This window comes from Empidonax traillii, unplaced genomic scaffold (assembly GCF_003031625.1).
Source record: "Empidonax traillii isolate 1590-97213 ecotype Southwest subspecies unplaced genomic scaffold, ASM303162v1 scaffold217:size1918799, whole genome shotgun sequence".
Taxonomy (NCBI): domain Eukaryota; kingdom Metazoa; phylum Chordata; class Aves; order Passeriformes; family Tyrannidae; genus Empidonax; species Empidonax traillii.
The window spans coordinates 245,274-272,968 of NW_020955410.1; the positions used below are offsets into that span (position 1 = coordinate 245,274).

General features: G+C 38.2%; 1 protein-coding gene across 3 annotated transcripts in view; it reads left to right on the forward strand.

The window, feature by feature from the left end:
• The window catches only part of PIP4K2A (phosphatidylinositol-5-phosphate 4-kinase type 2 alpha), a 102,870-nt gene that overhangs the window by 2,241 nt on the left and 72,934 nt on the right, over nucleotides 1–27,695 (forward strand). Inside the window, exon 2 of one of the 3 annotated variants that reach the window (XM_027887610.1) lies at nucleotides 17,570–17,676. The exons of the other annotated variants lie outside the window; for them this stretch is intronic. Coding sequence (XP_027743411.1) covers nucleotides 17,674–17,676 — 3 coding nt within the window. The 5' untranslated portion in view covers nucleotides 17,570–17,673. The remainder of the gene's footprint in view (nucleotides 1–17,569; nucleotides 17,677–27,695) is intronic. 3 annotated transcript variants of the gene reach the window in all.

The following is a 27,695-nucleotide window of genomic DNA, read 5'->3' on the forward strand; positions in this document are numbered from 1 at the left end:
TCTGCAGATAGTATTTAATTTCTTTACCCTGCTGCGAGGTATAGGCATGAATAATGCTTGGGGGCCCTGCAGAAGCAAAATCTCTCTGAATGAGAGAGCATGGGGGAAAAAAACAAGTTAATTTGGTGCGTCCAAATTTAAACATCTCTTCTTGGCCAAGAGTGCAGCATTGAAGTGTTGCAGGCTCCTCTGTTAGATGCTTTTCCTGTGTTTTCATAATGCTTGATGTGGCACTGTCCAGCAAATGAAAATATGTGTGCAGCATGGTTGAACTCTTTTTATCTCAAAGAATTTCTTGAGGGATAAACTACATGTGTGAATTAATTAAGAACAGGAATTAAGGGTACTTAAGTTTCTTAGCAGAATAAACAGAAATCCGTAAGCAAAGGCTAGACTAGTAGCTGAGCGTAGATCATAGTTCATGGTGATCATAATTAAACTTAGAACATAGTAATCATCTGAAAAATTATATTTAAGACTGCTTGGAGTGCATATCAATTAATGAGACAGTAGAAGCCTCTGAGTCTTACTAACTGTCTTTAGGAATAAGTATATATTGAAATGGTGAAGCTGAGATTAGGTTCCCATGTTTCTGACGTTGCTGTGTATATTGGAAGGCAGCACTTCAAAAAGATAATAAAGAAAAAGCAGATTTTTCTGTAGGTTTATTAACTTTTTAATCTTAGGGCTGTACTTGATAGTTGAGTTTTGGAGTATTTTCAGAGTTTGTAATTGAATGTGTGAGGAAGCTAAGGAAGAAGTTATAAAAACTGTACTCTTAACTCCTGTCCTAGGAGGAAATATGACTCTCTAAAGGGAGAAATTTAGCGTTGGTGTCACAAAGCTGAGGGATTACAGAAGAGGTATGAATTCTTAATGAGGAAAAAAACCTGCAGAGAGGTGTCTGTTACTCAGAGTTCTTATAAATTACCCCTTCATTCAAGAAACTGTAAGCAACTTGCTTTGGTGGTCTCAGTTGTTGTTTACATAGGAGTAGAGAGAAACCTAGTGCAAAATCCTGCTTGGTAATGCAGTAGTCTTCAGTAATAACTTTGAAAGGCATGTGAGGGGAAAACATTTGAACATTACCCAAATGTCTTATGAAGTAAGAAAAAATGTGTTCACATTCAGAGCTATAAATTCATTTCTCGGTATTCTGACATATGCTGTGGAATGAAACTTGCTGCTAAGTGAAAGGGAAAGCAACTGTGTCCCATTTTGTAGATCTGATTATAATACTGATGACTTGTAACAGCAAAGACTAATTGTCAGTGCTTGGATCTTGCAGGCATCTGCATCATTAACGGTTGATTTTATCTTGGTCTTTTACCCTGTGTCAAAGATAATCTGGCTGTATTACTGAAATAAATACTTACTTAAACTGTGGTTAGTGTGACTTAAAGCTATGTTTTTAACTAGTTAACATAATTGTAATATTTCATTGAAACTGATGTCCTTATTTTTACTTCTATATTGTCACTGTTGCCAGATTTCTAGTAATTGTGAGAAGGAGGAGAGGGAAGGTAGATAACGTGTAACTTGTTGTCTGTTGCTTTTGAAAGTAATTCTTCCATCTTTGCTTTGTGTACCAAAAAATGAAACGCACAGATTCTGTATTTTCTGCATCCTATGGTGATCATCCCAGCCACAATGATGGTGAACCTGCTCTTGCTGGAGTTGGTTGGCTGCTTCTGTTAGGAGCTTGTTAGGAAAGCTGGGAATTTGTAGGCTTAAGTCCTTCACGTCACCCTCAAAGATGGAAGAAAATTAATACAAGTGGATTTTTTTTTTTTGGTATCTAATTTCGATGAAAGAATAGACTGCTGGAGACCTTGCCTACTGTGTCAACCGTTAAACATATTTAGGAGAAGAGAATGAATGCCTAATGAAGTTATTGAGCATACTGTACAAGTTAAGAAAAAACCCACAACCAAAAACAAACAGCGCCCCCCCCCCCCCCCCCCCCCCCCCCCCCCCCCCCCCCCCGCCAGCCCCTGAAATCTGTAATTGCCATCTGTTTCTTGGATGATTACAAGCTGATCTAAAAATTTAACAGTGCCTGACTTCTCAATGGCACTGGCTGCCTAATAAGCAAGTGGAACAAGAATACATGGATAAACCCCCACCTCCAACATGCTGTAGAGTACATCAGGGCGTGGTTTTGGTGGATGAAGAATTCAACACATAATAAACTCTATGACCTTCTTCAACTGCTCACTGTCAGCCTGATGCTACAGCAGATGCACTCTGGGTTGTAATCTCGCTTGATTTTTTTTTTTTTTTTTTTTTTTTTAGAAAAATGGAACAATGTTGTGACAAAGTAATAAAAGGAGAGCTATGGGACTCCTATCTGCCAGTGTACCTCCTGGATTCCTTCACCTTTAGAGTTAGAAGATGGGAGGGGGAAACAAAAAGGCATGACAAGTAAATGCATCTTTCCCCCTCACCCCCTCACATGCACTGGGATGTTTGATTGAGAAAGCTTCTGTACCTCCACAAAAAGCTCCACAACAAAAATGTTTGTGTTGTAGTCAGTTTTTAGTTTGGGTATTTTCTTAGCTAGCATCCTTGTCTTACCTGTTACAAACTTTATCCAGACAAATGAGATTTAGCTCAGTGCTAAACACTGAGTTCGTGGGTTTGATCCCTGTACAGGCTGGGCCATTCACTTGAGAGTTGGACTTGATGATCCTTGTGGGTCCCTTCCAACTCAGAATAATATTCTGTGAAATACGCAAATAGCTCACTTATTCATTCTTGTCCTTACATTTTATGGAACCTCTTGGTTGCAGCATAAATCACATTTTCTTAGTCCTGACTTACCCAGCCTCTCTCATAAGAACTTCCTGTTCTGAAACACTGTATGTGTAGGAAAATGGCACTATGAAGAGGTTATTGACTAGTTCCTTAGGAAGATGCAGCTTAAATAATTAAAAACTATGTTATGCTCTCTGGAATAAAAACTATATGTTTGATTGGTTTCCTTGAAAGAAGGGGTCAGGTCAATTGACAAAAACAAATGCACAGCACTTACTCTCAGTGGTATATCATCATAAGTTACAGGAGTTGATAACTTCTGGGTCTGTATTTTTAATATACTTTTTAGTGATAATGAGACAGGTGACACCCAGAGGTGTCAACCATAATGTTGAGTTGTGGCTCTGACTGTCAGCACATCTGGTTGATTGGAAATTGTCTTGAGATGGGGAGGGCTACTCATCACTTGTGTTGTTGGCTACTGTTTGTATTTAATGTAGAATATCACTGCTGCAACTGTGCTCTTAGTGGCTTTTCAAAACTGAGGCAAAGTAAAACTGAAGTTACTGATCTTAGAGTTTACTCAAGGTTTTAAACAGTAAGCTTGGAGAAAAATTATGAATTGTTCATGAATTGTTTAATGGAGGTGATGTTAAGACAACATGGGAGAAGGCTCTTTCTAAGAAGCGGGAAGAAACAATGTATTAAGCATTGATTACATCAGAGCAGATAATAAAGCAATTAAAACTATTTTAAAATAAAGTCAGCTGGGCACTCAGCCCAGATGTTTGTATATAGAAGGAAGTAGAACAGGAAGAGCTATTTATTGAAAACTTGGTTCTTTTTTTGGGTGTCAACTGCTGTCTACTGCAGAAATTAATTTGGTACTGCTTTTGCAACTGCATAGATGGACTAGTAAAAATACAAATTGTAAATATTTATTATGGTTAGGCTAAGGCTAGTAAACACGCCTGCATGAAATACAAATGGAAGTGATATTTCATGTACTTTTCCGAACTATTGAAAGGGACGCATACAATAGGTTCTGTTAGGTATGAAAGAGGTTTTACAGCAGTTTCAAAAGTGCTTTCTATAGTTTCTTCCACTCTACAAGGTGCTGCAAAGGCTAGAGTTGCTTTTTTGCTTATAGGTTTTTGAAACTGAATTTCATTAACCACAGCAGAGAGGACTGGACAGTGTTCAGTGTAGAAAATAAGCACCACAAATTTGTTTTACTGACTCAACTTAGTTGTCTTATTTGAGTATCTTGCAGCAGATGCCTTAAGAAGGAGTCTCTAGGGGATTATTTTTGAATTCTTTGCTCATTAAAGCAGACACTTGCATTATGCCTATTGGCCAGAGCCCGGTAGATGTTTATTTTCCTCCTTTAGTTTCAGGGTGGCAAACTTTGTTTAATATAATTGACTCACCCCGTTATGTAGTTCCTGCTGTACAGTCCTGTTCTCTGCTCTTCCTTGAAAACACCTTGTGTTGTAGGGATTGGTAGGCTAGCTGTATGTTGGGTGACCTCGTGACAACTTTAGAGTAAGTTGAAACCACCCATTATTTACAGTTCTTCAGTGTAATCTTGGTAGAGCTAAGCACTCACAGTTGTAGTGCTGTTGGCTTATGGATATAATGACTTGTTAAGAGCTTAGTCATCTTGGCTGTTAACTCTGACGTTTTAGAGGCTTGAAAGAAGTACACATCTTCTTACTCCAGTATGAATTCACTATTTTATGTTTGCTTCCAAGGCATATTTGCATGTTTTTTCCACTTCTTATATGTGATCCTTACTATATAAATGTCTGATACAAAGTTCTGATTTCTCTTTCTCATTTTCACTGTTGGTAGAGCATGTGTTTGCATTGAGCAAAACAGTTGAAGCAGTGTAAGTAGTTACTGCCTCAGCTATGGGATGGAAATGACAAACCTTGTTAGTTTTCGTGGTCTGCATCCTGGTACATGGTGAAACAAGTTAGCTTTTAATTGTTGAGATGGTGACTTCTTGCATGTGGTTTGCTATGTGATCATCTGTCTTATGATCTTCCTGTAGAGCCTGGGCTGTTCTATAATAAGTTAATTAGTTTTGTGTTGAGAGATTGCTTAACAAGGGTGTTGTGAAAATTGTTTTAAGTAGCTGAATGCTGTAGTGATGGATCTCAAACTGAAAAAAAGACATTAGCTTTATCTTCAGAGAGTGGAGTTGAATAGTTTGCAGTAGAAATACTTAATAGCCATACACCTTTTAGAGTACTTATTTTTCATCAGGCTTGGTGAACAGCTACCTTGTGTACTGAGACAAGGTAATTAGTGTAATCCAGCTCTTCTGTGTGCACTGTAAGTTCCCAAGGCAACCGTTAATATTCTTAACACAGTATATGCATGATTCTTCTAGACTGTAAGACAAAACTGAAAAAATCACATTCCTTTATGTGCTATTATTAGCCTGTGCAGCTCCTTGGTGAGGCAGAGACTTAGAGAACCACACTGCAGCTGCTTGAGTTAACTGGTTTAGTCTTTCACTTTTCCTCATCTCTCTCCTGATGTCTTAGTCATATGCTGTCTCATAACTCTGCTATACCTGTGTTTGCATTTTATCAATCAACTCTCTGCCATTCCAGTCTTCCTGGTTAACAAGTTCAGCCATATCTGTTTTTCTTATCAGTAATTTCCCAGCTCCACAGTAATAATCCAGCAAAGATAATACATTTTGAGGAGTTTTTTAGATGGACCATAATTCACTGAATTTCATGGTCCAGCTATGCAAACAGCTGGGCCAGTAGAAGGAGTGTAGAGTTGATGTAAAAACAGAAGAGATGGGGAAAATAACTTCTTTGTATGGAAATGCCAGTTTAAACTAACAGAAGGTTAGACAAACCACAGCCTCCATAGTACTGAGGACTGCTGGACTTCTTTCCATTCTCTCTGGTACTGATGTGGTCCTGTGGCAAGTTCGTTTGGGGAGATGTACTAAAGGAAAAACTAATGCAGAAAAGTGAATAGAGTAGGGTTTTATACTACAAAAGGCCATATTCACAGGTCCAGTTTAAGAGGAGCTGCAAACACTGCAGGGAGTGTGGTGGGAAGAGCTGGATGTACGTGTATTTTAAGGTGAGTTTTTATAGTAGTGTAGGACAGTTGGAGCGACACAGATAGCTCTAGTGTGTATTCTCTGACTGGCCAGTGATCTCCTATCTACAGCTCAGTTTCATGTGTGGTAACCTTGAGTTAAACTGTTGTCCATAGTAAAAAAGCCCACTTGAGTAGAGACCTCTCACTGGGGATTCTGCACTTCCAACAGAGAGGCCTTACTCAACTATTTCAACCTCTTGAATTTGTTGTGTGTTTTGAAAGAGACAGAACTGTCTATTTTGTACCCCTTGGTTTCTGGTTATCTCTTCAGTCTTGGTTTTTGAAACATGCTGAACCATCTGACTTCATAATTTGCATATCTAGAGAGTCAATGTCTTCAAAGAAGTTGTAATGGCTTCTTAGGGGCTTAAGTTTTTGAGGTAAATACTAACATTTGGAAGACTTTCTGAAAAATAACTCTTGAGAATCCTACCTTAAATATTCTCTTGCAGGCTATCTAGCATGTGGCTGTAGCAGTTACTGGCTTTTGGTTTCTTGCTGGAGGAAGAAGGGAAAATACCATACTTGGTTAGCCTCAGGCCATTTAAAGAAAGCAGTTTAGTAATAACTTTACTATATTGATTTGAAATTGAGCAATATCTGATTAGCTTGTGGTGCCAACCATCAATAGTTCTGTTATTAAACTACCAGTTCTGTTATAATGCCCTTCATCTGTGGCATACCCTGTTGCAAAGTGTTCCTAAGGCTGGTTAGCAGTTTAGTTATGCATTGATCATGTTGCCCATGTTTTGTCAGCCTTTGTTAAGATCATGTGAGTACCAAAAGCTTTTTTGGTACAGCAGGCTCTGATGTTACAGTGTTGCTGGCTGTGTTTATTTGTTCAATGTACTTGTTTTCTCTCTTAGCCATATCTGTAGTTAGTGTTTATTGGTGTTATGGTGCAGTGTGACCCTCATCATGGGTTGGGCTCTGGGTGATTATAGCACAACTCTACAGAGGAGCTCAGAGAGAAATACTCTTTTGAGTATGTGATTGTTTGGCCCCTTACAGCGTGCAAATCTCATGCATTATGATTTCTTAGAGCTGAGGAAAAGTCAGAAGATTGACAGAACAAAAGCAAGGTTGCTAATCTCTGGGCTTCCCACTTGTGTCTTTCTGACTTGTGGTATTTTGAGCTGAAGCTAGAGCTAGTTTTAGGAGACCAAATTGCAAAAATACCAAAAATTGAGAAAGCAGTTGAGTTGAGGAATGGTATATCTATTTTTACTTCTGGAAGAGGAAGGACTTATCAACACATGCTGTCTCAGCTGGCTATTCAAAAGAGCTGGTTGTCTCTCTGGGAAAGATAGCAGTCTCAGATGAGCTGACTTCACTGGAAAGCCCATACCCAACCTCCTCCTCAGTCCCTGCAAACTTGCAGTTAGTGGACTCAGAAATGATTTACTCGAACTGAAATGCAGTGTCAGATGCTCAGTGAGGTGCTGCAGCCCAGCACCACCCTCATGTGCAGCAGCTTGGAGTTGATGCAAACTAGGAATCTCCCTGCTGCCCTCAGTGTTTTCCCCCCTCTGATAGCAGAGGAGAACTGAAAAGAAATTTTCTGGTAATTATTCTTTTAGGTCTTAAGCAGAATTTTCAGATTAGTGAGTTTCCAGTCTGACTCATGATTCACTTTGCAACCTGTGGTATGTTAACCAGCCTTCTCCTGTGCTTACACAGTGGACAGGACCAAACAAAAAAACCTTTCTGGATATTCCCTAGACTCACAGAAGACAAGTGGTAAAAGTAATTTAGAGGAAAAAAAACCTTAATGCTTGACAACAAATCCATGTACCTGCTTGCAGGCAAAAAGCACTGGAACTGCTGATTTTTGGAACCTCTTGCCCATTCTGTTCCTAATATAGCAGTTTCTCCAGCTGTTATTTTGGGCTTCAGCTGATTCAACAATGCTGCTTTCTCTTTCCTACCTACAGCTGCAGGCAGTTGTGGCTGGTTATTTCATTTGAGTGAGCAATGTCCTTTAGGCTATGTTGGCTCAGGGATGTTAATAGGGTTCAGATGTCTCTGGGCTCACAAAATCCTGCACTCCTTGTCCCTCCTCCACTTGGTCTGTTGCAATACATCAAAGCAAAACAGTATTGAAATATTGAGCATCTTGAATCTTGGTAGTGCACTATGCCTTTTTCTTGGTGGGAGCGGGATGGATTTCTTCTCCTTCTCCGCATCATCTTTCACTTTTTGTGGGTTTTTTTTTCCTGTTGTACAGCAATTATCTGTGGTTGGTATGGTGTTTTTAGTTCACCTTTCAAGCTAATCACTCCTCAGATGTTTTTGTACTGGCCGACTCTTTCTGAGAAGGTATATTGCAAGTTTCTCCTTGGAAGGTGTTATCTGATAGGATATTTTTAATATTCCTGTCTTGTTAAGGAAATCTCCTAGACTTTCATATTTAAGTCAAGATTTTAATTTTCCTGTGAATGACTTCCTAAGGTTCCTGGCTGAACATGACTTGCTTAACAGTTAAAGGCTGAGTACCTAAGAAGTTTCTGGGAGAGCCTGAAAATAAAGGTTCTTCCTGCGTGATGTATCCCTCACATGAAAGGTGAGGATTCATTGGAGTGTAAAGGGTGATGACTCTTACAATGGGCTTGTTCTTGCTAACTAATCTGAGGGCTTGTTCATGACATTATAAATGCCCTTTAAAATGTAGACACTCTTTCTTTAAAAGCCCTGTTTCTAACTGTTTTACAGTAATATGTATGTGTGTGATGATGAGTAGTTTGGAGGTATCTTTGTATTGCTGAAGTTGCTAAGCTATCCTTGTGTTATTTGGCATGTAAAAATGCTTGTTTGTCCATGTGTCTTAAGAGTTATTAGGGTCACAAAAACATTCCTCTTGTTTGACTTTGTCACAAGATACATGCTATTCTTCTGGTAGCACAGTGCTGAAAAGTTCAGAAATTAAAAACAGAGAGATGAGGGATATAGAAATGTGTCTAGCTGGCAGACTAATTCAGTCACTGAAGTAGCTGTTGCTCTGTGCATGTGATTATCTCAATAGCAAGGCTAAAATTCACTTCAAAACTGCATTCACAGCTTAAGGGATCCTTTGTTTCTTTATTTACAAAGTGAAATTGATTTAAACCTTCACATTTTAACGTGTTACTTTGTGTAGTTGAGTTGGCCAAGGTGTCAGCTGAAACCACTACTCAAGGGCATAGACATCCTTGTACTCAGGTGATGGAAAGTAACACTTGAAGTAACCTACTTGCTTTTATTTGTGGTGCCATGGGGCCGCTTTTGAACTGAAGACATCCAGGAGATCTGTCACATATAAACACATAACAGGTTTCAGGATTACTTGTTCTTCAGTCACACTTGGATTCTGACCAATAGTGGCCTTTTGATAAGCAAAAGTGAAAGGAACCTGGCTAATCTGTGACTTCTGATAGACTCTTGAAATATATATAGCCTGTTCCTCCAAAAAAAAAAAAGTAGGGGAGTTTAAAATGCTCTGTGAACATTCGACTTGCTGGTCGAAGGCCTTGAAAAGTGTTAACTTGGGACACACTCATTTCTGAGATGGGAAGCATTGTATTTAAAAAAAAAATCCTAGGCCATTCATTAAAGGAAGATCATAGATTTGGTTGCGTGGAGTTCTCAAGATAACTTTTTATAGCTGCTTATAAACACAAGTATTTTTACTGCAAAGGCTTCCCCAGTTTTCTTCACCTGCTATTGAAAATGGACTCAAATAGTGGTGCAAATTGTCATGGATCATTTGGATGATGAAATTTAATACTATGACTTCAAGTAGGTGGAAGAAGCAACAGAACCGAGATAGCAAAGCGTGATCCTTGAGCTGCATTTTCCCTACTACTTACTATTGCTCCCCTAGCTGACAAGTTGGAGCTCAGAATTGGTTTTTCAGGTTCATACTAGCTATGTTTTGTACCATTTCCCCCTTTTTTAATGGACTAAAGAATTGAACCCTGTAAATTTTTGCCAGAAGTTTCTGTGGAGCCTCTCCTGGCAGGCAGCTCTGCTGAGGGATGCAGATACTCAGCTTTCTGGGTACTGTGCAGTATATCTGAAGCTTTGCTCCATGCTTCTCATGCATCCTACTCTTCCATATCAGATTGCAATATGGGCTAATAGTAATTGTCTGTGTAGCCACATTTTTCCCTTTCCTCATGTTCTTGATATGTCAAATACTTGAAGTATAATTCTGCAGGCTGTAGCCATATAGGGTGCTTAGTTTATGGAAGTGATCTCTCGGGTGTTGAAATTTATTTAGTCCAGGAATGCTAAACCTTGTTACAGCATAGTTGTTGATGTAGATATGCCGTACAGCAATCTCTGTACAATTTGTGCTAGACTTCTTAACCACTCTTTGAAAAACGTGTGTGTCTGACAAAACTAACTGCAGTTAGTTTTATTTAAGTTTTCAGATATGTCTAATGTCTTAGAACTTCAGGTAGAGTGCACAAAAGGGGCCAGACAAACCAGGAGTGAAAATGCTCAGCTTTTAGACTCCTTGAACATAAAATAAACAGTGTGCAGTGAGTCACAGCATTGCCACTGCATAACTGAGGGGAGCTTGCAGTTTAATTTTTTTTGTAGAATGAACTACTCAGAAGATTGGTATTGTTGAATTTTACTGTATATTTCAGGACAGAACAGCTGATTTCCTGGCTAATTAACCTGTTACTTTATGAAGTGTTTCCTAAAGCCTTGAGATCATGTGCATTTACATATATTTGCATAAGTATTGCACAAAGGAAAGTGCTCTGGAGAATCTGACTGGGGCTTCTGGTGCACTGTTGCACTAGGAACCTGTTTCACAGCTCCCCCAGTGAGCAGACAGCTTTGCAGCTACCTTGAAGGGGCATGTTAAATGGAACAGTGATCGAAGCGCAGTCAAACAAATCCAGCCTGCAGCTCTGCTCCAAGGCTAGTCCTGCTGGCACAGGACACTGAAATCCTCTCTTAAAAGCATACAAGGTGACTGATCAGAGAGGTGCTTATGCTGTGGATGTCTGGAGTTTTGGAAAGATAATTGCCACGAAAAATTTGAAAGAAACAAAAAATAATGCAAGATTATTTCAAAGCAGAGGTAAGCTGACCACCAATGGAAACTCCACAACATTGTTAATCATCTTCAACTATCCGGACCGTGATGGCAAAATTATTGCATGACTATTGGAAATATAAAATATTTCCTGTGTGAATATACATACCTTTTACACAGGTGACACCTTCCTTGTCACTTACCTCCAACAGTATGAAACCTAGGACATTTAATCCTCATGGTGATTTACTAATGAACTATTTAAATTATTTATTAGCTCTTTTCCCCCTCCCCCCCTTCCAAGGTGTACTTAAAGTCAGGAAGCATAAAATAACTACTCCAATACCAGTAATGCTGCAGCGTAACAGCTTCACTCCTTAAGATTTCCAGAGATGTGAAGCTGGCATTGCACCTTCATCTCTCCATCTGGAAGGGGAAGAGTGTTTCTCACAGGACAGAGGGGAATTTTGTTTGGGGGTTTACATATTTTTAGACACTTATATTTCTCTGATTTCTGACCAAGTTGTTGTTAAATAAAGGCTTAGCTTCGTCATGAGTGAATCATGCCTGCCTAAAACCTGTCCTTCCCATGGCTGAGCCTGGCTGCCAGCAGTGTGTGTGTGTGTATATCTGGTCAGCCAGGTCAGCTACTCATCCTGCTGAAAACTAACTCTGTCTGGGAGCAGGCAGGCAGGGAGGGGCAGAAAGGACAGTAGTGGGATGCGAGTTGCTCTTTAAAATAATGAGCAAAATGACTTTTTGTGGCCTTTTTGAGCACTGCTGGGAATGATGTTTTCCCTGCGCAGAGGGTAGTGATTTTGAAACTTGGAAAGTGTTAATGGTCATCCTTGAGGGGAGGAGCATTAGAAAAAAAACCGGAAATCTCTTCATCGGCTACTGCTTTGAGTTTCTGCTCCTATAGGTTTTACCAACAGCCTTATCCTAATAAGCCACTTTATTCTTGAGCTTGTCCTCTAGGAACAGACACCAAGTCTCTTAACACTTAATCAATATTATACTTTCTATGTTATGAAAAGAATCAGTAAAATCTGATGACTCTGATATTGCCCGTTTAAATATCAGGCTCTTAGGGGAAATGTTTTTAGATGTATTTGCAGCAAATGTTAGGGAACTAAAATGTAAAGGAGATGAAGGTGTGGTCTCTGTGGGATTTTGTAAAAATCACTATGGAATACAGTTAGTCCATATCCATGGTGACTTCTGGGGATCTTGAAAATGTTATTGTTTGTCCCAATGGGAGATACTGGCACCAATTTTAGTCTGTTGCTGAACCTAAAAATTAATGTGTTGGACTTAATCCATCTTAGTACTCTGTCTTTAATGTTGTGGGTTTTGCCGTAAGTGATAAGGAAACCTGAGCAAACTATTCCCCTGTGTCTTTGTCAAGAAATGGGAAAATTATTCTACTTATTTCAATTAGTCCTGTCATGAGGCTCCTTCCTGGCATTATGTGAGACTATGGAAAGTCTTCTTTACAGAAAAGAAATTATATCCTTTTTTCCGTGCCTAGAGTCTCTTCACGTCTATTTTTGAATGTGTATCACATCTCTGTGGCTGTGTCCCTTTCCAGTCTATGGCTGTGTCTTAGTAAATCTTTCCCCTGAGGGACAATTTATGCTTACTCTGAATAACAATTTGCTGGATAGGTAATGCTATATTAGCTTGCTTGCATCTACATGTCTTTAGGGAATCTGACTATATGCTCCTAGTAGGAGTCCTTGAAGGGATAACTTGTGGTTCATTTTTAGATGTTACTTCACTTTCAGCAGCAGTTGTTGTTGGTCTTGGTCTTGTTAGTTTCTTTTTTGTTTATTTTTTGTTTAGTTTTTGGTTTTGTTTTGTTTTGTTTTCCACTCTTCTCAGCATTGTACCTTTAGCCAAGCTGTTTAACTTCCCAATTTAGCAGGAAAAGTATCTTCCTAGGGAGGAGGAGATATTTTTAGGAAATTAGGTGCTTAGTTTCTAATGGAATCTGACCAGTACCTGAGCCAGTGCAAAAGGAACAGGCAGAGCTGCCTGGCAGGGTGCAGGGATAGCTGGTCAATGAGTCTGTCCCCTTGTAATGAGAGCGAGCTGTTGGCTTCAGCATCAGGCTTGCATCTCTTTAGTCTCATGCACTTCATTCATATTGGGTCCACTGCTCACTCTCACAACGCTGCTACTCTATAGCTGTCTTGAGCAAGCACGTATAATATTTACGTGGGCAAAAATGTACAAAAACTCTATTTCAAATTACATACATTTGTGTAGCCATGGAGCACTGCAGTGTATTTTGTATGGTACATCTGGTAGTTAACTGACTTCCTAAAAAAGACCTTCAGCATCTACTGCTGGTCCAACACACTGTTTTGTCTTTGTTCAGAAACTGGTGTCTCTTTTCTCTGCCACATCAATAAGAAACACACTTCAAATTCAAGTGGTTTCTCTCCTGAGTGACCTGTTTGTATTTTCTTTTGCAGTCTTTCTATTAGACTGTGTCCCATCAGTATGAATTGCAGCAGATCAGCAGTGCTACCTGTGGCTTAAGATACAGGGATAGATAACTCTGATCAAGCCCTTCTCAACTGTGTCTGTGGCTTTAATAAAAGGAGGCTGAGTTCCTACTGCTTAGTTTATGCTGGCTCTAGTATTTGTCTGATCATCCAGTAAATCAATTCAGCGTGCTAAAAGACCAGAGACTAATCTGGCAAAAAGTCTGTGTTTTGGGCTTTTGTTTTGTTCTCATTTTTGCTGTGTTCATATTCTGAATCAACTCACTTTCTGATCGAGGGGGTTGGTAGAAAGGGGAGAAAGACTATTCCTGCTTGCTAAGTGGCAAGTCAAGTAATTCACCTTAGCTGGGAAGCAAAAGGTTGCCAGCCTGAGCTGGTCTTGCTGCTGGTTGCTGTCTGGGTAGGTCACCAGCTGAGCTCAACAAAAGGCATGTTGAATGCCAAGAGGGGTCAGAGGCTGGATCTGGCTGACAGGCTGGCTCACTCTGCCACGGAGCTGCAGTTGGAGAAGGCGATGAGCAAAGTTAATGCTGCAGTGCTGCACTATATTGTACTGTATTGCCTTCCAAGGTTGAAGGAGTTATTCTGACAATGAGTATTTTCACTTTCTTCAGGTGTTAGGCTTCCATGCATCAAACCTGATACCTGGCAGTAATTAGGTACTGATGTGCTTTCAAGGGAAGCTTCTAGTCTGTGTGAGTTGGGATAAGCCCACTTTGTGCAAATATTCCAGCTCTTTCTTTTTCTTTAATGGTGGCTGAGTTGACTCTACATAGGACACGATCATCAAATACTTCCAGAGTATTCTAGATCTGCTACCAAACCAATCTTGTACCTTGTGGGGTGTTTTCTGCTTCCCTTTCTATCATTGTTTCTTCAAGAGTTTTTAATCATTACTATCTACCTTGATTTTTATTTCTTTCTTTTCATAACGTGGATGTTCTCTAATACCTTACATAAATAAAATACTATCACATGAAGGTCTCCAGAGAGGATTGTGACTGCATGCATCTGCAGATGTTCTGGAGATATAACACTCCCCACATTTCTTGGTTTGTGGCCAGACTAACTTATCTTATGTTCATGTTGTATCATAAAGACTTTTAGTTACTGTGATTAGCTTTAATGCTTCCTCCTTTCAACATTTTCTGCCCAGTGTTATTATAAGAGCAATGTATTAGTGCGTGCCATGACTCTAACGAGCAGTAGACTTGAATGGAGCTTTTGGACAATAATTTTGATGCTTGGTTCTAATACACTTGTAGACTGTCAAGTGTTTACTGGCACTACTTTCATTTCTATCTCAGTAAATGTAAAGCAAACTTTAGGTGCTAGTTATAGTTAGTTCATATTAGGTGTCACTAGTGACTTTCCTATAGCTCATTTGCAAAAAGTACCAAGCATATTTGCAACTTAGGTGGCATTAAGTATGTCTGACTGTGAGTGTCTGTAACGTGCAGGTGTATTGGTGCTGAGGTAGACAGCTGCTTTTTATGTGTGCAACAAAATAAAATTGTAAGTACTGTACCAAGAGTGGAGAACACCATATTCAAGTAAATCCTTGTAATTTCAGGGGACTTAAAACACAATCAGTGGTCTTGGCAGATGGCCAAGGGCACAGGCAGCTTTTGGAATTCTTCCAGCTGCTAATGGAGTGTGGATTCTGATTAAATTCAGCTGTGGCCACTGAGTCTTGGTCTGCTTGTTTCTGTATGTGTTAATGTATGCTTTTCTAACAATATTTAAATTAAAAATCTGTTTTAATACTCAAAGGCAGCTTTACAGTATCCTCACGCTGTGGATCTGTCCTGTATGCTAAGCATAGTAAAGACTGAAACACCAGCAGTCCACTGCATTACACTTTCTAGGGCTCTCCTATGAAAACTAGCTGTTGTAAAAACTTTGAAATATTTGTGCTGGCAGCCTCGCAGCCTCCCAAGAAACACTGCTGCATTAGTTATGTGAAATCTCTTCTATTGTTGACATAATTAACTGGTCACAAAAAATAAAATCTAGTACAGCGGAACTGTGGTGTGGTCGATGGGGCCCTTGACAAGACTTCAGGCTGGTACTTTGGATTCAAGCCCACTGGATCGATTGCCCAGCCTTTTTACTACAGCTGACATTGTTGGGAAGAAGTGGAATGACAGGGCGATCCGTTATACTTAATATTTATCAGTGAAGGGAGGAATGTATTAAAGCAGGGTGGCAGGATGAGGTTGTTCTTTTAATTTAATTTGGAAGAAATGTGGAATTTCCTAAACTTCAGACTCCAAAGAATAAATATATAAGAATTGTTAGGCTAATGTTAAAGGCAAGTCTAGTTCTGCTAGAGCACTCTTGTTAAAAGGTTGCAAATGCTTTTTACGTTGATACCACAAATAGTTTGGGAGAAGGGGAAAGTAGATTACTGTAGCATTTATGTGAGTGCTGGTATGATCCTACAAAGTAGGTGGCTATATATTGGATTATTTCAGCTCTCTACATAGAAGTACATTAGGATTATTTTTTTTCACTGTGAGTTTGTCAGGTCAAGGAGTCAATCTAATTGAATTCAGTAATAAAATGAGAGGTAATACTTTTCATGGAAAATATTTTAGGCAGTTAAAGCAAGAACATAACTGCATAAGTGTCTATAAAAATGAACAGCTATGCCTCAGTAAACTTCTTTTAAAGAACTGCTGATGAGAAGCCTTAAAATGAAGCAGTGTCTGTAAGAGAAATAGAAGTCACCCATCTGAACAATTTGAGAAACTCTTTAGGTTCTTGTTTAGGTAGGTTTTGTTCCCAATTATTAATGTATTATTCTACAATACAGTGATGTAACTGCAGTGATGTCATATAGATAGGTTTGTGTCTTTGAAATGCCTTGTCATACCTTTAGTTTTGTTAAATTCTGCAATATTTGCAATGTTGTAGGTTGCTATTACATACAATATGTTATTGAAATCTATGCATTTTAAATAATTTTTTTTTTATTTTTGAGGAAAAAATATGGATCTGCTGCAGTGCTGCATTTCTCTCTCCAGTCTCCTGTTTCTTGCACTGGTTAGCTTGGAACTGTCAGAAATGAACAGACACAGGTCCGTTTGTGTAGGAAGTCTTTGAAGTTCTGGCCAAACTTGTCAAAGTTTCTGATGACACTCCAGCAATATTTACAGCATTGTATCCTTAAGCAAGACTGAAGAGATGAATGAAGACTCTATAGTGAGGAGAGGCTCTTGTGTGCAGAACAGTACCTTGACTCTTAAAAAAAAAAAAAAAGGGAATGGTTATGGTGCAGAGGAGCTAGAAAAATTAAATTATTTTGAGACTAAGACTGAATCTAGGTGAAACTAGAGAGCTGTGTTCTGCCCTTCACTGAAAAATGTGAAGTTAAGTGCCTTGTTAGTTACTATGGTGTGGTGAGCATTAGATACACCTGTTTCAGTGTGTTTTAAAGCCACTGTTCTACTCTGAAGGAATACTGAATATTTGGAAGTAAAGTGTGAATGTCGGTTGGATGTTAAATATGCCAAGTAATAAAATCTTATGTTCAACACTGAGGTTTTGGGGAAAGACTACAGAAATAAAAAATTAATTTATTTTTAATATTTCTGAACCTCCATTGTGTCTTGTGGGTAGATCAAGGTCCTGCCTTTATGCTCTTGAACTTCAAGGCCACCTGTTTTGTAATGCATTAGCCTCATTCTAAGCACTATTATTGTAGAAACTGAGAACTGATTCTATAACTAATGCAAATTTAATGTTGTGGTGTAAATCATAGCTATTCATATCTTTTTTGTATAAGAAGTGATGCACAATCTGCAGTCTGTGGGTGGGAAATCGAACAATTTGTAGTTCTTTTAGACTTTAACTGTTGTGCAGCGCAAGTTTTGTTTTATAATTTGAATGTAATGTTGTTACATATGAATTACTTGTGTGGAAACTGGATTTATTCCAGTGCTGATATTGTGCAATGAGAGAATGAGTTGGGGAACAAATGAAGTTCAGCTACCATTTTATGTAGTTTAAACAAAACAAAAAATAATCTGGCAGAGATTCAGGAGAGCCATAACTTTATCAAATCCGTGTTTATGTCTTTGGATTTGTTTGTGTTGTCCTCCCTGCCCCTGCTTTTCTTTTTTTTTAGGACATTGAAACCTAACTTGAGTCAATGGAAGTGTCTCCTTGTGTTACACATACTGTGGTGTGGACTAGCTACACACTTATCACCACACAGCATGGCTCAAAGAAATGGTAGGTGAGAATAGACTATTTTGCATTCTTTAAAGGAAGATTTAAGCCATTCTAGTCTTTTTTTGTGTCATCAAATACGTGTTTTAAAGTGTATCTTGTTGAAAAGATGGTATAAAAATAGGAGGGGGAAAAAAAGCTGCTTAAAAAGGAAGTAACCAGACAGCTCTTAAGACTAAATCTCTCAAGGTGACCCAGAGCACACTGAAGGAGATGATGTGCCATGGAGATCGATTGTGGAGCAGAATGCCAGTGTGTGCCATCTAGCAGAATTACAAGAGAGCAGAAAAAACCTGGGTAGTATGAGAGAGACAACTGGAAGCAAGACAACTGCCTTCAAAGCAAACAAACAAAACAAAAAAAAGGCAGAAGGAACATTCAAATGTGTTAAAATCATGAGTCTAGTAGTCTAAATGTAGAAACACAGTGAAAAGTTTGTGGTTAATGAAATCGTCAAAACTGATAATGCTTTCTTCCTACAGATCAGAATAGTTTCACACTGCCTACAGGAATTGCTGATGATCAGGATGTAAATGGAGCACATACAATAGATATAACCTCTGCAGGGAAATTAAATTGTCTTTGTTCATTAGGGAGGAAACTGGAAGTGTTTCAGTTTCTGAACTCTTCTGTGTAGGGGATGCCTTAGCTGATGGGTCTAACATAGTAGAGGCAGGAGAAGAGTTTGTGGATGTAGCTGATAACATGGTCAGCAGCAAAGTATGAGGACAGGGTAGTATTCACTCTGGTTCTAAAAAATCAAAATAGCAGAATTGCTGATGGCATGTACATTTTTGTATAAGTCTACTGTGGTGCCAGGAGTATACAGAATGGCAGGTATGATGCCAGAATTTAGGTAAGGGAAACTGTAGCACTTGCAAGTGCTGGAAACAGTCCAGTTGGTAGTGTTACTTATGCAGCTATCCACTACTTTTGTTCTTATAGTCTCTGCCTGGGAAAAGTCAGTGTGACTTCTGTAAGAAAACCTGTCTTGCAAGCTTGTGAAGACTTGCAAGGGTCAATAACCATGTGGATAAGACTGATTTAGGTGTATCTAATTTCCAAATGAATTTTGAGAGGGTCCCTCACTACCTTTAAAGGAAGTTAGTAAACCATAGCATAAGATAGGAAGGCTTTTGTGTGGATAAATAGTTTCTTAAATTATAAAGGTAGAAGTAAATGCTTTGCTGTATCAGTAGAAGAATTCACTTCTAGGCAGGACAAATTACTGTGGGAGTCTAACATGTTGCTAAATTACCTGGAAAAACCCTGGTGACCAGTGGGGAAGAAAGCTTGCTGCTGATATTAAATTATTTGGGATAGTAACAGTGAGGTACAGCTGCAAAGAGCCACAGAAGAACTCATGACTGAATTTCCAGTGTTGTCATTTTCAGGGTGGCTACCTGAGGAGAACAGCCCCAGTTTGTATAAAGTGGTGGATGCTAAACTGGCCAAAACCATGCAGGAGTGAGGTCTTAGTATTGTGTCATTGTTCAGGAGGAGTCAAGCAAGCAATTGTCCATTACTAGAAGAGGAATCCAGAATAAACTAGAAAGGGTTGCTGTGCTATTGTGTAAATCCAGCTTGCATCCACATTTTGAATGCTTTATATGGTCCCCTTCTGCTAAAAGGCATAGTAGAGCTTTAAAGCTCAGCTGAGAGCAAGAGCTATGGATATGGAACAACTTTGATGTAGATAGTTGATTAAGTGTCAGAAATTGTCAGGATGGAAAAAAGATGCTTGAAGGAGATGAGAAGTCTCAAAAGTCATGAATAAGCTGAGAACAGGATAGGAAGTGATTTCTGCCATTTTTCATGAAAGATGTAGAAATCATGTTCGAAACCACCAAGTAGTTCTTCATGCAGCAAATTTGAGGCTTTAGAAGATTAAGCTAACACTGTTTATTTAATCTTTGATCACAAATCATTGTGATGTACTGTAGACTTGCTGGCTATGTTGCAAGAGGAGGACTGGATTTTAAACTATCAAGGTGATAGACACCTACTTTGTCAATGACAAATTATTGCTGCTACTCCAGTTCAAAATTAATGCATGTTGTCTGTGTTGTTTTTTAACCAATTACAGCACAGTAGAAACTTAATTGAATTGTAATGATTTTACTGTAGTGAATTTGAAACCAATCCAAAGATAATTCTACCTTTGTTTTAGATATTTTTCTTTTGTTTGCCTTAAAGGCTTTCCTAACTAATTAGGTAAAGTTGGGTTATGTTTTTCATATTTGTTAATCAAATTACCTAAATAAAAATAGTACTGATTGAGAACTGTTGGGATTTGTAGTTACTTGTACAAGTTCACACAGAGGATGCTACTCTGATAAAGCTTAATATTCTTAGGCTATGAAACTGGCATTTATGTTAGACACTGTACGAAAGTTTGATCACTCTGAGGGAAGTAAATGATAATCAAGACCTGTGTTTATGCTTTACCATCTAGTCTTGGTGCTTTCAGTTGTCCATCTGAATAATTGAAGTGATGACCCTTCTAAAAGGGACAGATGGAGGAAAAGCTCTACAGAAGATTTCATTTAAGAAGTAAATCTTGCTCTTGTCCTCAACACACCATCTCAGCTAAAATTGAAGATTACTTCACTAAAGGTTGCTTCCTTGATTCAATTCATGTAACTAGCAGCTTGGTTAACTAGCTTTTTTTCAAACATGGGGATTTTACAGTTGATGAGTTCCAAAACTTCACCTGGAGTGCTTTGTCATCCAAGAATGGTGGTGCCTTCTTCCATGGACCACTGGCTTCCTTTGGCATATATGTATTTGTGCTGCTTTTCTACTTTCATCTCATTCAGGTTTTTGAAAATGTGACTAAAATCTGGTCTTGCATGGAGTGATATCATTTACTTCGTGTGTTGAGATGTTTAAGAATGAGATGTAATTTTAATTTTTTCCTACAGCTTTTAGGAGATGAATAAAGTACAAAATTATCAGATGTGACCTTTTATCAAAGTCAGAAGCTGCCACTTGTTCTGTTTGAATTTTAATGACAAAATGTAATGATTAAGTGAAATAAAGGAACTACAATGAGAGGTCAGAGGTGAAATCTATGTAGTCTTTTTACAGTATCTAACAAAACTAGTAAAACTGCTTTGATGCTTTTACTTGGGCTTTAACAGGATCTGAGCAGTTACTAACATGACTTTATGACATAAAACATCCAAGTATTAAAGGAAATCAATTAATGACTACTTACCTACTTCTCTGTAATATGTGATATGCAGTTAAAGGCTTTCTGTTCAGTGTACTCTTATTTATGTGAAAAGTTTTTTAATTATTTAGAATATTTTAATTTTAAAAAGACTTTCAAATGACAGCGTGAAGTTTAAATGCCTTGCATTCATTATGTTCGTGGTGGACTTATAGTTTCTGGATAGTTGGCAATCAGATTCTCTTGCCCTCTTATGATAAAGCGGATCTTATGTGCTCTGTAAAACTGTAATTTAAATTGCTTAGACTGAGCTTACAGGAAAATGACTTGAAAACCTAGTAATTGATATTACTGGAAGTTAAACATGCTTCTTGATATAAAACCTCTTAAATCTCATTGATATGGCCATATGCAGTCTCCATTATAAATAAATTTCCATGTATTGTCAGCAGTCTGTCACTCTAGTTGCTATGCCTGAGAGAGAGTGAAAATGTACTTAAGTTTTTTCCTTTATGTGATAACTTCTCTCTATTTTCTGTGTTTCTTATTGTTTCATTTGAAATTCAAGCAAGTTGCCTACACTCTGCGGTACTGTAATCTGAATATATTCTGTCATCTTTGGTTGGCCCTGTAACTTTGCTTTTTAGGGTCTGTTTCTGTGAGCAAGCATTCTGTGTCAGAAGTTGTACTGATGAGTCTACAAATGGAATTTGAGACAATGCTTTTACTTTTCATTAGTCAACTTGAATATTAACGAAATCTTCTTGAACATGTAAGTAATCTCAACTTCATTTTCGAGTAGGAAAATTAAGAGTGTGCTAAGAACATAAGGATGGCTTATTTTCTCTAATGAATTTATACTCCCATTTAACACGCATTGACCATTATTGGAGATAAATACAGTAAGAACTGAAATGACAGAAAAATAATGCTTCTTATGAGAAGGTGTACTGTGGCTTCCCTATGGAACAAGATGTGGTTTGACTGAAGCACAGTAGAAAGCATTGCTATAGAATCAGGTATCTAAGGCTTTATCTAGTTTCCAGTTAAATCAATAAGACTAACTGATCCTAATGGAGTTCTGATTCTCACTCTGTCCATTTACTGATGGCTTTGGGAACACAAGGGACTTGATTTCTCTCCTAACTCAATGTAAAAATTATTTCTGGCACTCCCCTGTTGTCCCAGATCTGACTCTGCTGCCAAACGGACTATTAGCAGCTTTGTCTGGACCCAGAGTTAGAACTGCAAAAGCAAAGTGTGGCTTGGATGTGTGTTTGCTTTATTTAAAGCAGAGATAGGAAGGTACATCTTCGCTTCACATTCCCTCCCTAGATGCCACCTGCTTTGGGAAGGTGGGTGCTCTATCCAGCTGCTTTAGATCTAGTGCTCATCACATCTCCCCACCTAGGCACAGGAATTTGTCCTAGTACTTCATGAAGTGAAGGATGAAAGATGAAAATAGCAAAAATAGAGATTCTTGCCTAGAGTTTCAAAAATAATGATTTTTGGAGAAGGCAAATATCTCTTTAAAAGAGGATGCCAAGGAAGGCATCACCTAATGCCTTTATGCTAATAAGTTATTCAAGCAAGCAGTCATCTCTTACACAATACGGTTGAAAACCCATTTTATAATGTTTTTGTGTGTGGTTTTTTAGTGTTTGACTCAATAAGCAACACTGTCCCAGTCTTTTTCTAAAGTTGAAAGTGCCAGTAGCTACAGTAGTTGAAATTTTAAGTATTAAGGTATTATTTTGTCAGATTTTAAGGATCAGAATATTAAACTGGAATAAAAGCTCATTTGCAGCAAAATACCTTAACCTTTAGGCTATTAAAACTAGTTTTACCTGGCAGAGGCTTATTTCTAGGTGTTGAGAGGTTGGATTTTGGTTTTTGTGGTGGTTTTTTTGTTCTTTTTTTGTTCTTTTTTTGTTTGCTTGTTTGTTTTTTAACTTAAGCTTATTTAGCTCAGTAATTTAAAATTACAAGAGTATTCCTTTCTTGTTCCACATGTGTATAAAACTGAGGTATGAGTGCAGTATGCTATCTCCAAAATCTTGAATTAAAAGTAACCAGGTTCAGTAGCAAAGGACAGATAACTTAAAAATGTACCTTTGCTAAAGTCATTAGTCAGGACTGTTTAAGGAGTTATCTTTAGCCAGTTTCCGTTTTAAAACTATTTTTCAGTAAGCTATACAAATTCTGAATTAAAAAGCTGCTTTTTGGTAACAATTGTCAATTGTCATTTTCTAATATACTGAAAAGCCAGGGAAATCTCTTGTTTCTTTGTGTTCTACAGGTTTACATGTGTGTTTGCATGTACCCTGTTACACAGAGAAACACAAAACCCAAAAATTAATACAGCAGAAAGTATATTTAGTCAATGGTAGATGAAAGTAATAGTTAGAGCTCAAGCATTAGTATGTGTTATATATATTATAATAATATGTATTATATAAATGAAGGAATTTTTGATGCATACCTTCATGTTGTACCCATTCTGATTTACACAATAGTCTTCTATTCTGAAATATGCTCTTCTTCTGACCTCCTACTGCTTTATTACTGAACAGGCTTCAAGATTACAAGTGGTTAGGTGTGATATCACAAATATGATTTTCAGCTTGAAATAGTGCATATATACTATTGAGGATTTAGATGCAGAAGCAAAAGGAGAAAGACCAAGATGTGTTGTGTTTTGTGTCTCCTTTCTCTAGCAAAACTAGACCACAGAAAAGCTTAAAGATATCTTAGAAACTTAATCCTTTAAGCATACGTAGGCATGAACTCTGTGGTATTTTTAAAAAGTAAAAGAAAGATGAAAATGGATCCAAAGGCAATATAAAGGGAAGTGTGCGTAGTGAGGGTCTTAGAAAACTGTGGAATAAAGGGTTAAAAATGTGGCCTGTGTTGATAACCAAGAGGCATCATTCTTAGCTGTAACACGTGAGGAATGCGCTGCTTATGTCAAGGCCAAGAGGTGAAGAGGAAGGCCCTAAGGATGCTGCATCCCAGCACCATGAGAAGAGTCATGAAGGAGTGGCACACCCCATGTGCTCCTTCTGTTCCTCTGACCTGGGGGGAAAACCTGATAATGGGCAGACAGCCTGACCTAGTGCTTACCAAGACTGAGGTTAGTGATTCTGAGACAAAGGACTACCCACTATTGATCAGTGACTCCTAAAGCATACAACAAAAATAAGCCTAAAAAAAAAAACCCACACCACAAAAGAGCACCTGAAATTCATTTTTTTATCACCAGCTGGGGACTCCAAAAATTTCAGGAGGACAAGAAGAGTTGGTTTCCATCTATATCAAAACTTGTGGTGGACACAACATCTCAGTACTTGGGATTATGTGGGAGTGAAAGTGAGTGAAATCTGAGAGTGTGAAGGTGTCAACTTGCCTTTTTTTTTTTCCCCCTTTTTATCTTATCCTTTCTGTAGTCTTGTACTGGGCTATATGGTGCTAATTTCCCCACAGCAGCTTTCTGGAGGATGATGAGTATGTAACTTGCTTCTGTTTTATTTATTTTACTATTTTTAACAGCTGGAATTGTCAGGGAAATTTAAGTGTGTTAAAAATGTGTTGAGAGACCCCTCACAGTTGTTAAAGGCAATACAGTATCAAGTATCTTTTCTTAGATACAACTTTCTGCAGGCAGGGAGTTCAATATATAGGAGTACATCTAAAAACTCTGTGGTCTTTATTACACAGAAAAAAAGACATGATCTTACATTTTGGGCTGTTTGTCATGCTGATAGTACTTACTCTAGTAAAGTATGTGTCCTATGGGAGAGGCTCAGATTTCCTCTGGGACTTGAGTATTTGTGACCCTCATCATTCATGTTGCATCTTCTCTGCCATTCTCCTCTAGGAGTGGGCTATCCTAATGCTCCTGGTGAATATTCTTGAACTTCAAACATTTGTCTTAGCACTTAGGAGAAAGAACTGAGGATTAGACTGAGGTTAAGAGCATCTAGGCCATTGCCTAAGTATGTTAATTCAAAAAGGTTTCTGGAGAGCAATTTGCAGTTAAACATTTTGAGACTTCTGTGTGTTCATAGTTGTAGCGTTACACAAGCCTACTGCAAGCAATAAAGAATACCAAGTGGCATAATAAAGATATGCTGGCATGTGAAGCTACCACAATAAACTGTGAACTAATGAAAGTGGATACAGGAATGTGCAAAACCTACCACCCCCCACTGCCCCCCAAAAAATGCTCTGATTTCCAAGAGAAGAGAGGTAGTTCTCAATGGACCAATGAGCAAACACGGCCTGTGGATCTGCATTTGCAAGGCACTATATAACCAAAAATAAGGACAGGGAGAAAGGGAAGCCCTTCTCATTCTAGGGAATAACCTTTTTTTTTTTCCTTGCTAAAAAGCAAAGACTTAACGGTATTTAATACTTCTGTGGAACCAAAACTACTCATATTACTGTGTAAGTATGTAAAGATGGTTTATTAGCATAGCTAATTATTCATAGTTGATGAACGTAGCTACTCCTTACTCTTTTGTCTTCACCATGATTGAGAAATGAGAAGAAAAAAGTAATCCAGAATTCTCTTAACAAAACCATCAGACGTTGTTCTGTCCAACACCATGAAAGTTTTGCTTTTCATTTCCTCATATTAATAAAGCATTTTTATTAAAAAATCTGGAAGACCACAGAGCTGGTTTATCAAACAACCTGCTCCAGGCTCAAGACTTGCTGCCTCTGTTGAAAGAGAATTCTCACTTTTTCAGTGGTTATTCAGTACAGGTGTTTGGTCTGCAGGTAAAGCAGGATTTCTGCTAACCACTGCAGGTCAGGTCTATGTGCTCCTGCACAAGCCAGAGTTTAGCCACTTAAATCTACGGGAAGGAACTGGTGCAAACTGGTTTGTGGTGGGAGGGTTTAATATCTTCAGTTCCCATCAGCTGTACATTTTAATCCACGTGCATGAGAACCTAAAAAACAGAAGTTCTAAGTTGTTTGTCAGTACTCATAGACCAGGTGTTTCTGAATAGAAATTTTACATCTTAACACTAGTGTCATGGTCTGTTTTATATTCTTAGCTGAGATTTACTGTAAAATTCTCGTGCAGGGTAGTTGTTGTGGTAGCATCTGACTCAAGGTTTGAATGGGGGATGGGGGTGTTTCCTGTAAGCAGAGAAGGGTCAGACTGTACCGTGGTTCTATTTAGGATTATAATCACTTTACACTGCAATTTTCCATTTTGGACTGGAGGATTACAGTTCTGTGTGGTTGCCGTTAAAGCATTTCAATTTTATTTTATTACTGACTGTTCATAGTGCATGCTTTTGAGATAATAAAAGGAATTTGATCTTCACATTTTTCTTACAATTTTGATTAAAATAATATTGCAGGATTTTTAAATGAATCATAAATAACAGCTGTAACAACTTTATCATGCCTCTCTTTTTTAAATGTTATTTGTAAATGTTGAATGTTTAGAAAAATACACTTCTGTGACAGGAAAATTAGAAGAAATCTAGCTTACAGACCAGCACTTAAATATTTTAACATGTAAATTAGTCTAGATCCTACAGTTGATTCTGTAGTGATGGAGGAGGAGAGAAACCAGACAAGCCTGGTGATGTTTTTGCAGCCTCAGAGCACTGTGTGTGACAGTTAATGACACCGTGTTCCTCCCGAGATGGGAATGGCTAGTACAGATCCTGCAACAATGAAAAAACATCTTTGTGTGAGGAGGCAATTGAAGATTTCATGAAAGAAGTCAAACTGACAATAATTTCCATTGAACTCTCATCCTAAACCCTAAATATTGAGGCCCCAGAGGAAACAACAGTGAGCCAGTTGTAGCATAACCTTTACTCAATAAGTTACTTGTTTTTTAGAATACAGTGCTTTGTTTACAAGTTTCTGTGAAAACTTAAAAACATGGGGAATATGAAATTCAGAATTAAATAGCTTGTAGAAATGAAAGTGGAATAGAACATCAGTTACTGCTTGCTCAGAGAATGAATGCTGTCCTTTAGGACAGTATGTTTCTGAAGTAAGTAGCAAATAACAGGTTCCTGCAGCAGGAATTGGTGCAGTGTGACCGTGCGTGGGATTTCAGACTTTCCTAAATCAAGTAGTCCTTACTCATATGATATACCCCAGTGAGCAGGTCAGTTTACAGTCCTAGTAATGGTCTGAATTTCTGCTCTCTATCCTAAACATCTATAATAATAATAGAATAAAAAGAATGGTAATAATTGTTCTGATACGTGGTTGTGTGAATTAGGTGAATGTTGGGGGGGGGGGTTTCATCATTTTATAAGCATCTCTGAGATAAAGATTACTTAACAGCAAACACCTGAGAAAATTTTTCTGCATAGCTCTCTTGGTGCTAGAAACAGCACCCAATTACCATTTTTACTGTTTCCTTAGAGGTTAAGAATGTTAGTTAACCAAGTGGTATATCTCAGTAATGATGTTACCTGTGCTGTTTTCTCCTTCCTTGTGAAGCTTTCTCATTGTAATAGTTTTTGTGTGAAGCTGGGGGGAAAAAATCAGTATGTTAATCTGTTTGTCTGAAGATTATCTACCAGAAAATAATCCATGTTGAGAAAAATAATGTAAATGACAAAGAATATTGTTACCATTACCAGCAGTAGATGTTTAAGGACTGAGTTTGCTTTCCCAAGGAGGACCTCGCTCATTATTTGTAGTTTGTGTTGTAGCAGGAGTAGGAGGTGTTCCATTGCTTGAGAGCTGAATACTTGTACCTTCATCTGATTAATCCTTTGTAAGGTTTTCCCTTCTTTATATTCTCTGAAACATTTGAGATGACATGGTGTTATAATTCATGGCAGGTAGACCTCAGGAGTTT